Source organism: Micrasema longulum, unplaced genomic scaffold, assembly GCF_059751315.1.
Source record: "Micrasema longulum isolate JH-2025_06_02 unplaced genomic scaffold, ASM5975131v1 h1tg000161l, whole genome shotgun sequence".
Lineage (NCBI taxonomy): Eukaryota > Metazoa > Arthropoda > Insecta > Trichoptera > Brachycentridae > Micrasema > Micrasema longulum.
This window is the reverse complement of record NW_028277366.1, coordinates 1-17,867: the sequence shown is the minus strand read 5'-3', so window position 1 is coordinate 17,867 and position 17,867 is coordinate 1. Positions and strand designations below refer to the sequence as shown.

The window sequence follows — 17,867 nt, the reverse complement described above, 5'->3', positions numbered from 1 at the left end:
TTTGTTTTTGAGTGTTTATAAACAGCATTTGTTTTTTGTGGATCTCAATCAGATTCTTTCCTTAAATTCCTTATAATTTCTACCCATTTATTTTTGATAATACTAAAATAATATTAAATTCAATACATTTAAAAAAATCGTATTCCTACATTAGTACACCACTCTGTTGATAAGAAGATCGGAGTTTGACGTTTGCAAAAAGAATGCCATATTTGAAAAAATATTTATGTTTTGGAATTCAACCATAAACAAGTACTAAGGTACTTACTTGAATTCAATATTTGAACATGAACAATTTTTAGTTTTGGAATTTAGTCACAAACAAGAATCTAGGTACCTACTTATCAATGAAAAGTCTTTTGCCAACGTTCGGACAGGTCAACGTCTGTCGGGTCCGCTAGTTTACTATAAATTAGTTAATAAGTAATGATTAATCTATTAATCAATCTATGCAATAGAGCTAAACGGCTTCTCTAGTGAATTATTACTCTGAGCTTATAATAAATTCATTTCTGTCTATATGAGTAATGTAAATTTAATAACAATTTCATTTTAAACTTAGTAAGTCTTTCACTGGCAGGATTAAAGCGTGTAATTTCTAATGTCAATGAATTATCTGAGTGTTGAGTATTGACACCGTCTGGTTACAAAAACATTTTGATAAATAGTTATCTCTACTATAAAGTAGTAATAAAGTGCAATGGTCGGCCAAATAAACAGTTCGTGAAGTAACGCCAATATCGCTGAACGCGTTCTTGGCTCCTGGCCCGATGTAGAACCATCATTGGGAGACGTTCGATGTTTTAAAACTTAAGTCATAAAATACTAAATCTTTTATTTACAAGTTACTGTTGAGTGACGGAAAACATCCACAATGAAAGCATTTCTTTTCGCATTTTTTATCACGGTGAGTACCTTACCATGTGTTTAATATGAGTACATATAATAAGGTGAAATCAGATTTTATTGGCTCCATGTTGTCGACTCACCAAAAATGAGGCTTTAGCCCTGAGCAATAATTGTGCAAAGCGAGGGAAAATGCCGCTCTCTGGAAGCTTCCACGTAGATTTATTAAAGTTGCGTACGTGTTATGAATACGCGGAACATCGTTATGGAAAACTGTCATGTTTATTTTCTGCGATGAAAAAACGTCGAATCGTATTAACAATATTTATAAAGACATAATAATAGTTGACACATAGTCATGAAAATTCTATTTTAATTTAAAATATGTTGCCATATTCGTAATATAATTTCATAACACAAGATAAGTTCACTTCAACTAAAAAGTATGCACCGTCAACTATATCATATTTTCCTCGTTTTTCCACAAAAAAGTTAATAAACCGATAAAAGCTTACTGTTTGAATAAGCTTTTGATAGGTGTGTAACGTTCGACTTTACTTTTATCTATTCATTGGACTTTCTAAGGCCCGGTTGTTTGATCGTTAGTAAAAGTAAAGTTTTACTATAGTTTAATTTACCAACGATTTTGGTTTTACTATCGTTCTACTATCAGTGCGTTGTTTCACCCGCATTTTTACTATAGTGAAATGTAACCACTAGTTTTTCGATTCCAAAGCTCAAAAATTGAATGTTGTTCTTTATTTATTTTTTACAAATGGTTACACTGTGGAATGTGACTTTGAAAACGTCAAAACACCGAACAAATTAAACTACGTGACAACATGGCATAGGTACTGAGTAAACGCAACAAAATAACATCGGTTAACATAATCTTATAATATATTTTTTTTTTTTCAATTTAATGAGAGTTATAAATAATATCCCAAATAATAGCGAGTACTTCATTTAATAATACAAAAATAAAAAGTGAAAAAACATAAAAATATCAAGATATATAAAAAGCAAATAAAAGTATGGAAGGAAAGCAGGTTAGTCACTTTCCGCTAATAAATAAAAATAAAATTTTACACTGTCCGCTCCAGCAGCAAATCGCAACAGACTCACAAAAATAAATTGAACTCCTGGTGTAACGAAAAACTACTCAGGATATTATTAGTTCACAGGCTACCTAAACTTAATAAGTCGATTCGCTTGTTGAATACGGCTTCTGCGGATAATATGAAGCTATTTTTCTGTACATATCGGCAGTTTAACGGCTACCTGCTTTTTATTAATTAACTTATCATTCGCACTGTTATTCTGTCTGATTACGTAATGCGTTACCCAAGCCGTAAAGACGCTGACTACAGTTTTTAAATAAATAAATGTGATTTAAAAAGTAACTGATAAACACAATCATAACACGAGAAAATCACAACATTACCACATATGAAGAGTGAAAACAAAAACAGGCCAATCAATGAACAACGACGATGTTTGCTCGGAGACACTTTTCATATATAGCTCCAAGAGTGTTCAGCGTCTTGGATGAACATATTAAGTTCTCCAAAACAACGTCTATATTTAAGATGAAGATCCATAATTGGATTGTATCGAGGGGTACAGACCACTGTATGAGATTGCTTCGGGAATAAATGCATAACATCGCTGCTGTTTTCATTATTATCCATATACGCATATCGTATATGTGTATCTCATCACTGTCATACGTATTATTATATAACTTTTAATTCAATTTTTGACATGTTTTATGAATTTTTATTATTTTGTATATTGTTTTGATTATTTTGCATATTGTTTTAATTACCTGTTTATTATTTTAGTATGTAAATAAATATTTTTGATTTATATACCGAAGAGTCCCGACTTAACACGGAATTTTCTAACAAGTCGGGACATACAAAACATTTAATTGTGTCTATGTAAAATTGTATATTTTGTGCATTAAATAAATAAATTAATTAATTTAAAAAAATCTGCAATGGCTTAACCTCACAATATTAAAACAGCGACAATTCAGAAATTCAAAAATTAACTAAAAAGTATGATAAAAACCAACAAACATACCTGAAGATGTATTGTATCTTATACTCGTATAAGTGCAAGGTTTCTTTATTAAATAATTAATAAACTAAAACAAAAAAAGTTTTGTCGCACGGAATTATACCTTACGTATTGTAGGTATAATATTGTTCGTTACATAAGAGTAGTGTTCCATTGCTTCGTAATAATATCTAATTAACAGAACATAAAAACCCATCATTACGCGTGGAGCGGAGGATCGGAGGATCGGAGGTGTGTCTAACAAAACTACAGGGGTGTCTACAGACCTCGGTGAGAAATATGCGGAGTTTGACAAGTTGCTACATTTCTTGCAAAGCACAGGCAACCGTGCCTGCGATCCTACACTACATACGAGTATGGCCAAAGGGCCTCGGGGAATATTTCTGACTTATTAAGATGACGCGTGTGAATAACGAACGATTATTTATTACTTCAGAGAACAGTTTGTTCGTTAATAGGCGAAAAAGCAAAATAATTATACATTATGTTTATACCTGCTGTGCCACTTAATAACAAGTGCCGATGCATGTACACTAGGGTGTGTTTTTTTTCAACTTTCGAACTCAGAAACGTAACAGATCTCAAAAGTTGCGTTTTACAAAAAAATGCATGTACCTTGTTATATGCACGAAATCTTATTATTTTATAATCATTTAGTTATTTATTTTTGCACCACAACAGGCCAGGAGACCCAATTACAGTGGTGAATTACATCACAGAACACCCAGGCTTGAGAAAAATTATATAGTAATTTTTGTGTTTTACCGGGAATCGAACCCGGAACCTTTCGTGTGTGAGTCAAACGTCTTGACCACTACACCGCGGAGGTTGACATAATAATAAAAATACGTAAACAGTTTTATTCCGCTTATATTAATAATTTTTTACCAGTGACCGGGTTTCGTCGTGACCGACATCGTCAGACGGGTGAAGATGTCGGTCACGAGGAAACCCGGTCACTGGTAAAAATTTATAAATAAAAGTGGAATAAAACTATTTACGTATTTTTATTATTATAATTAAAATGCAGTTCCACCAAGAAATGTCAGTAGAAAAACTCAATGTATTATTTTTATTTTACTGTTCATTAATAAGCTTTAAAAAGTCTATTAACTGCCTTAAAAACGCATAAAATTTTGTATTTTTGTGTCAAATATGCTATTTTTGGTATTTTTAATGTTCGTCGAATCAGTAATAAATGTATATTTATCTTGTGTTTTATTTTTTAATGAGTCAACAAATTAATAAAATCGTTTGTATTGAAAAAAAAACTTCTTATATTTTTTTTTCTCTCACAGCAAATTTTTTTTTATTTTTTGAATTTTCAATCCATTTTAGCGAACCATAGACGATTTTTTGGATTCAACTTTTGAGACCTAAAAAATGTTTTTTATTGAATTGAGCGTTACGCGTGACACACCCAAATGTACACTGTACACTGTGCATGTACATCCCCGTATTATAAACCGATCGCATAAAAAATACAATTTTTATTTTTTTAAATCGTTTCTTTTTGGCGCATTCCAATACGTTGTAAAATTTTTTGGAAAAAGAAAAAATATGAGTAAACTTTACTTCAGGGGCATTCCGTTGTGACTTGTGGGATATTTGATTCCAGAATTTGACCAACTTTGAGTTGTAACTAGAGATGCCACGAATATTCGGTTACTATTCTGTATTTAGCCTATTCCGCTACTTTTTAAAATAGTATTGGGGTGGCGATTATAATTTTGTGTGGATATTATTTGACTGAATCTATTGATCTGTGTTAAAATTTGCGGGGAAATGAGAGATGCGTTGCGCGGAGATGGAAAGTGCGGAATCGAACAGTATGCGGATAAACAAACTTCAGTAGACAAAAATCCTACCTTTAGGAAGACAGGAAAGGGAATCAGGGACAGGAATCTGGATGATATCTCCAAGTCCTGGCTTCTGAGTAGTTTTTCCCTTTTTGGTGAACACGGCACTTTCACTAAAGTTATTTGCAAAATATAATGATGAATGTGGCGGAGCGGCGGTCAGATAATGTAAAAATGTTCAGATGCAGGCAGATGATCATAGGACGAGCAGACGCGGGCAGATAAAATTCTAACATGCTGAAGTTGGCAGAAATTATCAAGAAGAGGAAAAAATGTGTAATTGTTGATATTGGTTGCTATGGATATGGAAAATTGTTCCCATAGCAACCGTAGCAACCCATGGTCTTAGAGACGAGGAGAATAACAAACATTGAAAGTTGGGAGATCACAGGATGTGTAGGATAGGTGGACTTTCATCCACCGGTGGTCGATTCAGCCACAAACCACTCAATCCCATCAACCACTCGCGCTACCAAGTATAATATACTATACAGTATTCTGCTGAATACCGAATACCAAGTCATAAAAAAGCACGTATTACTTATATTGTTATCACAAATTATTAGTTTTATGCTTAAAGTCAATCAGTGGTAAGTTGTGAAGAATGAAAACATTTTTCAGCATTTGTTGGTAGCAAACAATTGCGCTTTTTATGATAAATTATACCTCGCAAAGTCTTCTTAAATAAAAAAAACATACAGCCAGTTTATTATCTCATAATATTCCAAACTGGCGATTTTTTATTAAATGGTACCATGATGTACAATGAACAAATAATTATTATTAATAGTTATTAGTAACACAGTGTGATTGTGTCGTCTTTTAGATTCTGGGATTCGGCGCTAGTGGAAGCCATGAAGCAGAGAAAACACTTCCTTGATTAAAATTCACTTTATTTATCGTGCAAATGTCATACATAAAAAGAGTTGGTTTTTCAGATGAGCGACGAACAGGGTGTAGATACTATCTACGCCCTAGATATCTAGTATAATAAGGCTGGAAGTTAAGTGCGAAGATAAGACGTACGAATGTAGAGGAAGCGAGGTTCTTATGTAAAGATAGAGTGATACGGCGTTCCATAATCTCAGCCTACCCCCACAGGGAACAACGCGTCTAACACTACCCAGCAATATAACAAACTGTTTGACTGTCTGATTAAATCTAACGAAGATTTCAATGTATTCCCCTTTTTTACCTTCCATCAGACACATGATGTGTGGTAATTTCTTGGTGTTTGCCCATCATACCGCACAAATGGTTTCGGGACATTGAGAGTTTAGAGACAAGCTTCATAAGCTTGGACTTGCCCCTGTCTCGAGCTGTGCTTGCGGAGATGACCATCAATCGGCCGAACACATCCTGTGGCACCGTGAGCTATTGGATGATGCCAGAGATGAGAAGCTGAATGGTTTGACAGGGGTCATGCGACCAGCGTGGAATGTGGATCTGATGGCCAACAGTACAAATACACTCTTCCGTCGGTTTGTCCGGACTTCAGCTACAGCTACTACGGACAGTCAGCTACTGCGATGGCAGAAGTTGACTAAACGGGATGGCTTGCTTAAAATCAACACGAACTGAGAATAAATTGTGAATTCTTCACTTTGCATGATAAACATTAGTTGTTCGAAAAAAATAAAGTCATCAATAAAAATATTTTTCTTAAACGCCGTGTACTCTCATATTTGTTACGTACATTTTGTTTCTTAGTAATTAGAAGAGAGTATATCCTTACAGCTTTAAAACTAAAATACAATTGCAAAGAAAACGTTATTATTAATTATAAAATATAACAAATATCCATGTGCATACGTGATAAGACATAATCAGAATACTTCAGTAAGCCAAATGCAAAAATAATACATGTCTAGAAATCTGGTCATAAAAGCTCAAAACACTGGGAAAATACGAATATTATTAAAATTAAATTTTAAAGAGAGAGGGACGTACCGAGTACTAAATTTACCTATGTGTGCACGATAATATTATTATATTATTGTGACCGCGAAATGAACACAGTAAATCACTTTTATCGCCAATGACCCAGTTCGAAAGACGCTTATTATCACTTTAAAGGTGCCATAAAAATAAAGCGTTCTTTGAAACTGAATTTAATCAGTTATACCTTGTTGATATTTTATTACGTTCATTATATTTTAATCATTAATCTTCAACTCCCTCCCTGCAAGCGAGGGTATTTTATTATTTAACGAGGTATTAAAATACGTACCTAATAAGCTTACTTCGATACTAGATAATAATTAGTGTCGCGGAAGTTTCGGTGTCCGTCTCTATAGTAAAGTACTACACTAACTGAACTATTGCGAACTACTGTCAGAATTCGTTTTTACATGGATCGTGTTCCACTTTCAACAGCTTTTTAACCATGTAGATATTATCCATCATACCGGATTACAATTATTTAAAAATAGTGTATTAAAAACGTTTTAATAAAACTCCCGTTGATCCCCTTTTCTCTTACATCACTTCACATTACATAAATTGATTTTGTTATTTTTAATAAAATTTCTCTACTTAAATTTGTATTACTGCTAAAATCGCTTTAATTTAATTTTATCAACTGCCTTTGGTTTTCCTTATATTGCTTTTTAAAATTTTAAAGATTACTTGCTAAACCTGTTCTTTTTTCTTTTTTCTCTGCTGCATTTATGTTTTTATACTTTAAAACTACTTTTAATTACTTATATTGTATTTGTATATAAAATCCATATATTGCTGCTCTTACTATAATGTGTCATAAATTTTGAAGAAGTTTTTTTAAATTTATTGTCTTTATTATTTCATTTAAAGATTCTTCTCATCGTTTCTTTGAATCCCATAAAATATGTATGTGTATTTTTATGTTTTTCCTCTTTGAAAATGTTTTTTTATTTTTTTATATCTGAGCATGTTTTTCACTCTTCATTTTAATTCTTACCTTTTTATTACTTTAACAAAAAAAAATTCTTCTAACTACAAACTTTTAAACAACTTTGTTTCACTTTAATTTTAATTTTTAAACAACTTCCATCTATGTTTTATTTCCTTCCCTTTTTTGTACTTTCATTGATAACCTTACATAATATAATTATTATACAATATGGGAACTTCACTGGTCCATTAGAGTTAAGTCTAACTGTGTAAAATATAAAACTATGTAACCGTACTGAATGTTTCCTGAATAAAATAAAAAAATAAATAAAAGTAAGTTGGCACTTTGAATATAATAATTACAACGTTACCAGTTAGTATTAAAGTAAGAAAAAATATTAAAATTGAAAATTATTTTCAGGCGTTGCCTAGTAGATGAAATAATTCAGCCAGATGAATCTTTCTTTCCCACATCTACAAAGGTTTCTTCGACTCTTTTTTTTCTTTCTAAAAAAAACAAGATTCTTTGTTTATTGAGGTTCACAAATAATATACAATACAAAAGAATCAAATTTTTTACCATTGGATATTGTTGATCAATGATATATGAACACATCGATTGCTCAGTTCCACAAAACAGTAACTAGAAATTACTAGTGTTAATAAATAACTGACTCAAGTTTTGACACATCTATATGGTTGTTTTTAAATACTTTACTGCCTAACTAGGGATAGCTTCCCCGTTTTAAGACAGTAAACATATTTTTATTTAAAATAAATATAATTTATATTTTTTAATTTTATTTATATTATTAGAGCACACATAAGAATATGCTTATGTGTGCCCTACTTCCAGATTTAAAAAAAATAATAAATATGCATACCACAAATACCTAAATCCTAAGTCATCACCATTAAAACTAAAAATTAACTAACGTTCTTCTACATCGGACAAACAATTGCTCTGACTCTCCCCGTCCAATACAGTTTAAAAATGTAGCCAACACCTTCCTCAGACTGGCTATCTTACCACACTTTCATGAATCCAGGATAAGGTTATATTATATCATCGGGCGTTATATAGTATTGCTGCCTTTGAGATAAAAAAGTATTGACTCCTCTTTGTAGAAAGAATCAGGTTCTTATTGGGGTGTCTAGTATTATGACTGTTTATCTGAGAGAGCTCTTCCAACCTCTATCAGAGCATGGGTTAACTCTTTATCTGAGAGAGCTCTTCCAACCTCTATCAGAGCATGGGTTAACTCTTCGTTCTAGTAACGAGATAAACCTTTCACCGCTCTAATTTTTAAGCCTCCTCTTTCACAGAAGTAGCTGCTCGATCATGGAATAATCTACCCACTAATGTCAGAGACGCCCCTTCTTTATTTACATTCAAATTACGTATGAAATGTCACTTCCTGAATATTAAAGATTTTCATTTTTCCTCCCCCTTTCATTCCTCCTTTACCCTCTCCTCTCTTCATAGTTTAGTGTAGATATTTAGTCAATTTTTACTTCTTAAAAAAATAAATTTTATCGATATTTTGTTCCGTAATTAAATTACTAATAAACCAACAATATGTTCAAATACCACTGATTTTCTCAAATAGAACGGTTTGGGTAGGTAGGAAGAAATTGCCTTAAGGCAATATGCCCGCCTATATGCATAGCATATATATGTAAACTGTATATGTATATAAAGTGTTTAAATAAATAAATATGACAAATGCTTGTGGTAATGAATAAATATGAAAAAAACTGATGGAAGAGTTGAGGAAATGTGGATGATTAACTATAGCCAGAATGCAGTTAATTTCGAATACCCCATGACCTGTTTCGTCACTTTCGCCACTTCTTCGAGACTGGTATCTTTGCTCAGAGTATATATAAAGTGGTCTCTTAAACTAGCCAATGACAGGTCATAAGACCAGTAAATTCTTCGACTTCTATATTCCATTCTATAAAATGTTTTTCATATCCGTTGTAATGTATTTGTAGAACGGTTTCGGAGCCGCGAAAGCTCTCTTTTCAATGGACATATTTTAGAAATGAATATAATCCTATTTTATATTTTTAACAGCGTTTACATAAAACGAATACACAAGGGAGTAATAAATAAATTAGTATTTTGTGTTTTTCCAGAGCCACGAGTGAGGGGTGACGGGGGTTGAAATTCGATTATTTTCACTTGTTCTCAGCAGAGTGAATAGGAGTAAACTATGGGAAAATTATTTTTTTCTCCATTACCACAATATTCTGTATTAGATACTTGATTTATGTAAACACTATTAAAATTATAAATTAGGATTTTATTCATTTATAAATTAGTAAACCTTAATTAGAGAGCTTTTGTACCTGCAAATCCTATGGGTAACACGGGGTTATTATTTTACCTTAAATTAAATAATTTGTCGGCCTCGTAGTATCATGGTCAGCGCGTTTGCCCACCATGCAAGAGGTCTCGGGTTCGATTCCCGACATGGTTGATATGAAATATTGATTAAAAGGGTGTTTTTACAGTTAATATATTTCATAGTCCCTGAACTTGGTACCTGAAGCGTGAGACTGATCATCTCACCTTCATGTAACGAAAATGATCAAGATACGCTGCGATTGGTGTGCCAATCCAGTGCCCTATGCACCATTAGGTGCGTAAAGGGAATGATGATGACGATGAATGAAATAATCATGTTAATTTGTACACCCATTTTATAAAAAAGAAAAACGGATATTTGTATTTTTCTAAATATCTTTAGAAAATATGATCTAAGGCCAGTAGTACCATAAAAAGTTGAATTAATTATTTAAAACACGCTCTTCTTCTTCTTCTTCTTCTTCAGCCTTATTCTCTTCCAAACGTCTCCATTCCTTCCTATTACCCGCTTTCATCATCCATGTTTCGCCGGCTATTGAAGCAATGTCATCGGCCCATCTTTTCTGTGGCCTTCCAACACTGCTTTTATTTGCCCTTGGTCTTCACTCTATTATTCTGGGTGTCCACCTGCCATCATTTTGCCTCGCCGAGTGTTCTGCCCACTGCTATTTTAATATTGCTGCACGATCCATGATATCCACGACTCCCGTTCAGCGCCTTATTTCTTTATTTCTTATTCTGTCTCTTAGACATACACTTAGCATCTGTCTTTCCATGGGTCGTTGCGTGCATTTTAGTTTCTGGCTACTTTTCTATGTTTTCTAGTCGGTATGTCCTTTGAAGCACTGTGCTATAAAAAACAATGTAAAAATCTATGTATTTTTTTATACTCGAACCGTGGTAAATATTATGTAATTATAACATTGATTACACAATACAGATTTTTAAAATTAAAATAAAATTTTTGTATCGAAGAGTTCAGAAAAATTTAAGCAAAATAATTGTTGCAGTTTTCCAAAACGCTTTGTTCGCTAGAAAACTTTACCTATTTCTACGAAGAAAATTTTTACTTTTTGCTGTGCAACTTCCCTTAACGATAATTTTAAATAATGTTTTTCTGTCACTCTCTCGCAAATGCCTCCTCAATACTGTGCAAAAAAAAAACTGCATGTCGGACTGATTTTGACTAAATAAAATCGGCGTTTCGCTGTTCCGTTTTCCGCACCTCAAAACTGAACCGATTTAGTTTATTTTTTTGAAAGTATCAGAAAAAAAATTCTGCGTATTTACATTTTTGTTTTTTTTTCAAAATATTTATCATATTTGATCAGTATACGTCCAAAAACGGCGGATAAAACTGGGCGCTTTTTTGGATTTTTGGATGGTCCTAGCTCTCACAAGAAACAATTTACCAAAAAAGCACAGCCACAGAGACACGCCAACGAAAAATATTTATAGGGTGCAAAAAGCTCTAGTGCCATAACCCAGGGAGAAAGTACGGGAATACGTCTGTAAGAAGAAAAGTCAGATCGCCTTTCCTCTTTAGGACGAAATATTTTCTAACAAACATACACATAGGTAGCTTATGAATTATTAAACAAATTATATAAATTTTATTGATGTCAGATATATACAATGAGCAAATGAATGTAGATAGCACAATCGCCACCCGGTTTATCCAGAACCGTCCGGTTACCGTGCGTCACTGTCGCTGTCACTGTGGCGGTTGTCTTGTCGGTCGGAGGGGAACCCGGAGGCGGAGGGAGCATGCGCAGACAGTGCCACAATCCGCCGCTCTTGTTTACTGCAATCGAAGTATTACGACCGTAATGATGTCCATAGTATCAAGGTCAATCGGTCACGCGGAATCATTGTCTTCGCTGGTTGATAAACAAAACAAGAAGCTGAGGTCTTGAGCCTTTTTAAAGTTGACCCAGTGAATGTAAACACTGCAGTCAATCGTGAATGCAGCACAGGGCACGCAATTTAATAAAATTAGTTGCAATTAAACGTAGTTATGCAAAAGGCAGCCGGTCCGCGATTTTGAAAAAAATAGATATTGGTGTTATAGGGTGCAGTAAGGTCGATTCTATGTTTTGCTAAAAACAGCCAGGCCTACTATTTCTGTATGCTTTTAGTACCTATCTAATAATTTTTTTGAATTACATTTTTTTAAATCTGTAACTGTACACTATTGGCACAGCACAGTGTTCAAACTATAACGAAATATAACTACAATAAACTGTATGTGCAGTAATACTCTAATTATCCGAATCAATGAACGCCAGACGTTTTCCGGATATGCAGAAATACAAATAATTGGATTAACCATATTAAAGCAATGTTTTTTTAAATAACGCAAATACCACTTTTTTATTTCGTTTAAAATAAAACAGCGAATTGAAATCACATTGAAAACTTGCTTAAACATGTCCAGCAAAGTCAATTGCCCTTTTTATTCGTTATCATAACATATCACTCTCCGATTCCGCGTTTACATTCCTTGGCCAACAAATTTACATGTGAAATAGACATTTTTAATACGACAATTATCCATTTTAAAACGTTCTTAAATGCACTGTTTGAAACTAATTATTAATGTCGTAATAAAACATTCTTTTTCATACAATTCTTTCTCTGTTTTTGATGTGTATTATTATTATCTTATCTCTTTCTGATATTAATTTATCAAATATTTTTGTGTACCGTATATTATATTATTATCACATATATACTTACTGTTAACTAATTTTCATTATTTGTTTTTAACAATAATTTGTTGATACCATTTTTTTAATACTTATAAGTATATGAAAATGTATTTATTTTTTTGTTTGAATTCTTTACAAGTTATTTAAAATTTGCTTTTTATTATTTCCATTTTTTTTTCTTTTTTACTATGTAAAGTTTCACTTTTTATTTTGCATGGCAGTATGCTTCTTATTGTTTCTAAATGTATACAAAAAAGCATTGTTTATCTTTTAAATTTTTACGCATTATGTTTGTACTTACCTGTATATTTTTTGTAAATGCCCCTTGGGCGTATTGTAAAATTAAAAAAATAAATATTCTTTATTTTTTATTTCTTGATAACGATCCGGATATTTGCCAATAAGGATGACTGGAGTTCGGATTAACGGAGTTATTCTGTATTATGAACAGTAACAGAAAACGAGAAACGGAAAAAAATAAGTGGTGATTTTAAAAAAAATAAAATAATTTACAATAATTTGTAATTTTTTTAGTAATTCAGACTCTTTCCGATGACACTTTAGATACCTGTATCCTGTATGGATGTTTGTTTTTAACGGCAACCATCGCCATCCCACAAAACGATGCGATGGACTCAGCATCCCTTAGTTATTTCGGCAACACACTAAACATCTTAAGTCGTTTATGGTACAGAATGTTCTGAGTTGCCTTGATTCTTGTTTTCAGGAGTCTAAAACATATACCTCGCCTCGTAGGACAGCACGTGCGTTTTGAATAGTTTCACAGTAAGTGTAATAACATACATTATTACTCAGGTTTAGAGGGTCATTTATGAAAACAATGTTTGATATTTTTAACTGTCCATGAATATCTGGAATCGACTAGGGATATGGATATTACAATATTTAAACTAGCTATATAGCAAAGTTGTGATGACAATTTGTTTTTTTTTCTGGTTCTTTGACCGTAAAAATGGTAGGAAAATTACTCGAGTGAAAAAGAATTTGCGAATATTTCTTTTTATTGCTATCAAATTTACGCATCGTTTATTTATTTTCTAATTAAAATTTATGATATTATTTATTGTTTAAGCATATACTTTGTGGAAAAACATTTTGAATTTATTTAATGTACTGTACAAGTAACAGTTTGGACTGTATTCCACAATCCTGTAGCAAGGGGTAGGTGTTGGCCGTGTCTCGCTGCCGTCGTCGCTCTCGGGGTCGTAAATCCCGAAAGTTATGTAGTCTCGAAATTCCTCTCAAGTCCGGTGTCACTGCGTAGGTCGGTGGAAGATACTGGTTCGTAGTCCTGGGGTGAAGCGATGGTCAAGTCCAAGGTGTAGATCCAGTAGTAGAGCGGGAGGTCGGGCGGGGTGACGAAATGAAACGATCAGACTAACTTGATGTCTCGAGGCGAACTCAATATTTATTGTTGTAAATGTACACATTATATAGGGCGTGTTGCGGGCTCCCGCTACCTGCGTCCGAACCGGCGTTAGGCCAATACGGGAGTGGGGGGGGAAATACCGCTCCCACTATACCCGGCCGGCGCGCCTCCCCCAAAGTGCATATAGGGAGGTGCCGGCGCTCGGCCCGGTCACTTCGCTGGGAGCCGCCGCACGCGCCACATCAATTACAAAATGCCTTTTTTAAGGCAGTCCTTAGTCTTTATACAAATACAAATATGCATGTTAGGGCAATAACGCGTCAAACGTCTAGATTCAGGCCCTTTTTAGGGCCTGTAACACAAATTCCTGCTCTATAGTACCCCGGTATCGCTAAAGTCAGACCCGAAAGTGGAATATTCATCCTTTATTGTGGGTCCAACATTTAGCCTACAGATACCGGGGGCCCTAACTATATTATTGCATTTCATTTACATATTTAACCGTCCGTTACACTCCCCCCGATGCCACGCTGTTCGGCTGCGGGGGCATCTTCTTCTCTGGACGGTCCTCTAGCAGTAGTGGGATGAGCCGGATCGCTGGTCGGGCATATTCTCCGGCCGCCGTCTGAACTCGTGCGGTCCGCACCTGTCCATCGGCAGCCAGTCGTGTCTCCATGATCCTCCCTCTTGTCCACTGGTTGCGGGGTGATGAAGGGTCGGCGATCACTACAAAATCGCCGACTTTCAATGGCTCCGATCTATCGAGCCACTTTTTCCTCTGTGCTAGTGTAGGCAGAAACTCGCCCAGCCAGCGTCGCCAAAATTTGTCGGCTAGTTGCTGGGCTATCCGCCACTGCTTTCTCAGGCAGATATTCTCCGTTTCTTTGGGGTAGAAGGCGAGATGTGTGCGTGCCCCGGCCGAACCAATTAGGAAGTGGTTCGGAGTCAATGGGGTTTCATCTGCGGGGTCCACCGCCACATGGCTAAGGGGACGGCTGTTTACCGAGAATTCGGCCTCGGCGAACGCCGTCAACAGGGTCTCCTCTCGTGGAGATTGTTCTTTGAGGATAGCGACTAGGGAGGTTTTAACTGATCTCACTAGTCGCTCCCACGCGCCACCCATATGCGGTGAGGATGGCGGTATATACTTCCATTCTACGCCTTTATTTGCAAGTTCTATTTGGAATGCGGCGTCATTATGGAGATCGGCAATTGATTCTCGCATTTCTCTGTCGGCGCCGTGAAAATTTGTTCCGTTATCGGAATGTATCACCCTCGGTTGGCCTCTTCTAGCGGTCATCCGTCTGATGGCTTGGATGGCCGCGTCACTTGTCAGGGATGATGCTAACTCGAGGTGTATGGCTCTGGTCGTCATACAGGTGAATAAGACACCGTATCGCTTCTCCCGGCGTCGCCCTATCGTAACATATAGGGGGCCAAAGTAGTCCAACCCACAGTGGGTGAATGGTCGTTGGTAGCTGGCCACTCGCGCCTCCGGTATCTGGCCCATTTGCGGTGTGCCGGCTCGTCCTCGCCGAACTCGGCAGATGGCGCATCTGTGACTTATATTTCTCAGCGTCCCTCGTAACTTGAGCACGTAGAAGTTACGTCTCACGTCACATAACACTCTCTCCGTCCCCGGATGCCCGGCTCGTCTGTGGTACTCCTCCAGGAGCAGGCGGGTATATCTATGGGCGCCATCCAATATTATAGGCGCCCTCAGTCCTTCTGATGTATCTGTGTTCCTCAAGCGTGTTCCCATTCGCACGGCACCCTTGTCGTCTATGTGCGGCGTCAGCCCGTATAGGCGGCTCCGCGTAGGGAGTCGCTCCCCCCGTCTCAGGGTAGGTATATCGCCGCCGAAAGCGTCCGCTTGCGACTGACGGACCCAATGGAGCTCAGCATTTTCTAGCTCCCCGGCCGTCAGTTCGCCAACTTTGCGGGCGCCGTCTCTTTGGCGGCTTTTTCTCACGAAGCGCAGTACCCACGCCGTTGTCCTTATCAAGCGATTCCACGACGAGAATCGCTGTGGCGCGGGTAGCGCCTCGCTGGTGGTTATCGCCAGTACCACTCGCTCTGCTTTCTTCTCCAGCATCGCATCGTCCGGAGTGGGCGTCATCTTCTTTTCTCGAGGCCATGATTCTTCTCCTTGCCGGAGGTAGTCTGGCCCCTGGAACCATACTCCTTCGAGGGACAGGTCAAGCGGGCGGCCATCTCTCGTACCGATGTCGGCGGGGTTGAGTTTTGTCGGCACCCACTTCCAGTCCGTGGCGTCGGTGAGTTCGTCTATCTCACCTAGCCGATTGGCCACGAACGTTGAGTAGGCGCGCGGCTCCGACCGGATCCAGCACAGGACCGTTGTGGAGTCAGTCCAGTACACCACCTTTTCTATGGCGCACTGGGTTTCTCTCCTGATGGTGGCCGCCAGTCTGGCCGCCATGAGTGCGCCCTGTAGCTCAAGGCGCGGTATTGACATCACCTTTAACGGCGTCACTTTGCATTTACTGCTGATAAAGGTGGTCTTCTTGCCCTCGGTCGTGTTCTCCACGTAGTAAGCTACTGCGCAGATCGCCACTTCCGAGGCGTCGCTGAATAGATGTAGTTCTCGGCGGTTCCACCGACTTACTATGGCGCATCTGGGGATGGCGCAATTTAAATTTTCTAACTGTGCGATCCAATTTTGCCATCTAGTCTTATGATCTTCTCTTATCGTTTCGTCCCATCCGGTTTGAGCCCTCCATACATCCTGTAGGAGCATCTTAGAGCGGATGACGAGACATTCCAGGAATCCGACCGGGTCAAAAACTCGCATCACTGCACTCAACAGCTCCCTTTTAGTGGGCCAACTGTCGCTACCCTGGCCGAGTGGGTCGTCGAATTGATAAATAAACTCATCTGTGGCAGGTCTCCAAGTCACTCCCAGGACTCGTCCTGTGAATTCATTTGTAGCGCCGGCCGTCTCGTGCGCTTCCGTTAGGCATATCGGCATGGCCGGCGCGGCGCGCGCTTCAGGCGGCACCGAGCTGAGCACTTCACTCTTGTTGCTAGCCCAGTTCGTCAGTGTAAACCCGCCTCGGCGTAGGACTTCGGATACCTCCCGGACCATTTTCTCAGCAGCGCCGGCATCGTCCATGGCGTCCAAATAATCATCCATATAAAATTTGGATTTGCATGCCGCCGCTGCCTCCGGGAACTCGTTCTGACTCTGTTCGGCCACTGTATTTCGCACATACTGCGCAGAACTTGGTGAGCACGCGGCTCCAAAAGTCATTGACGTCATCTTGTAGGTTTTCGGCATCGACTCCGGATTATCTCGCCAGAGATAAAGTTGAGCGAGTTGATCTTGTTTTGTGATTTTTATTTGTAAAAACATTTCACTTATGTCCGCCGCAAGCGCAATATGTCCCTCCCGGAATCGAAACATATTTCCCAATAGCGATGATAATAGGTCCGGTCCGGCCATTAACTTGTCGTTGAGAGAGACGCCTCTATACTTGCTTGCGGCGTCGAAGACTACCCGTATTTTGGCGGGTTTCTTCGGATTAATGACCGCAAAATGTGGCAGGTACCACCTCTTTGGTACGTTATTTAATTCACTTTCACATACCTCGGATGCATATCCCTTTTGTAAGTATCCGTTCATTTTCTCATGATATGCGGCGGCAAGCTCTCTGTTATTTCTTAATTTTCTTTCCACTCCTTCCAGGCGGCTGAGAGCGTGTTGCCTATTG

General features: G+C 37.3%; 1 protein-coding gene across 1 annotated transcript; it reads right to left on the bottom strand.

Moving 5' to 3' along the window:
• Nucleotides 1-14,644: 14,644 nt before the first annotated feature.
• LOC148284067 (uncharacterized) lies at nt 14,645-17,416 on the bottom strand. Its single transcript, XM_088242726.1, has one exon. The coding sequence runs from the start codon at nt 17,414-17,416 to the stop codon at nt 14,645-14,647; it is 2,772 nt and encodes a 923-aa protein (XP_088098852.1).
• Between the last annotated feature and the right edge of the window lie 451 nt (nt 17,417-17,867).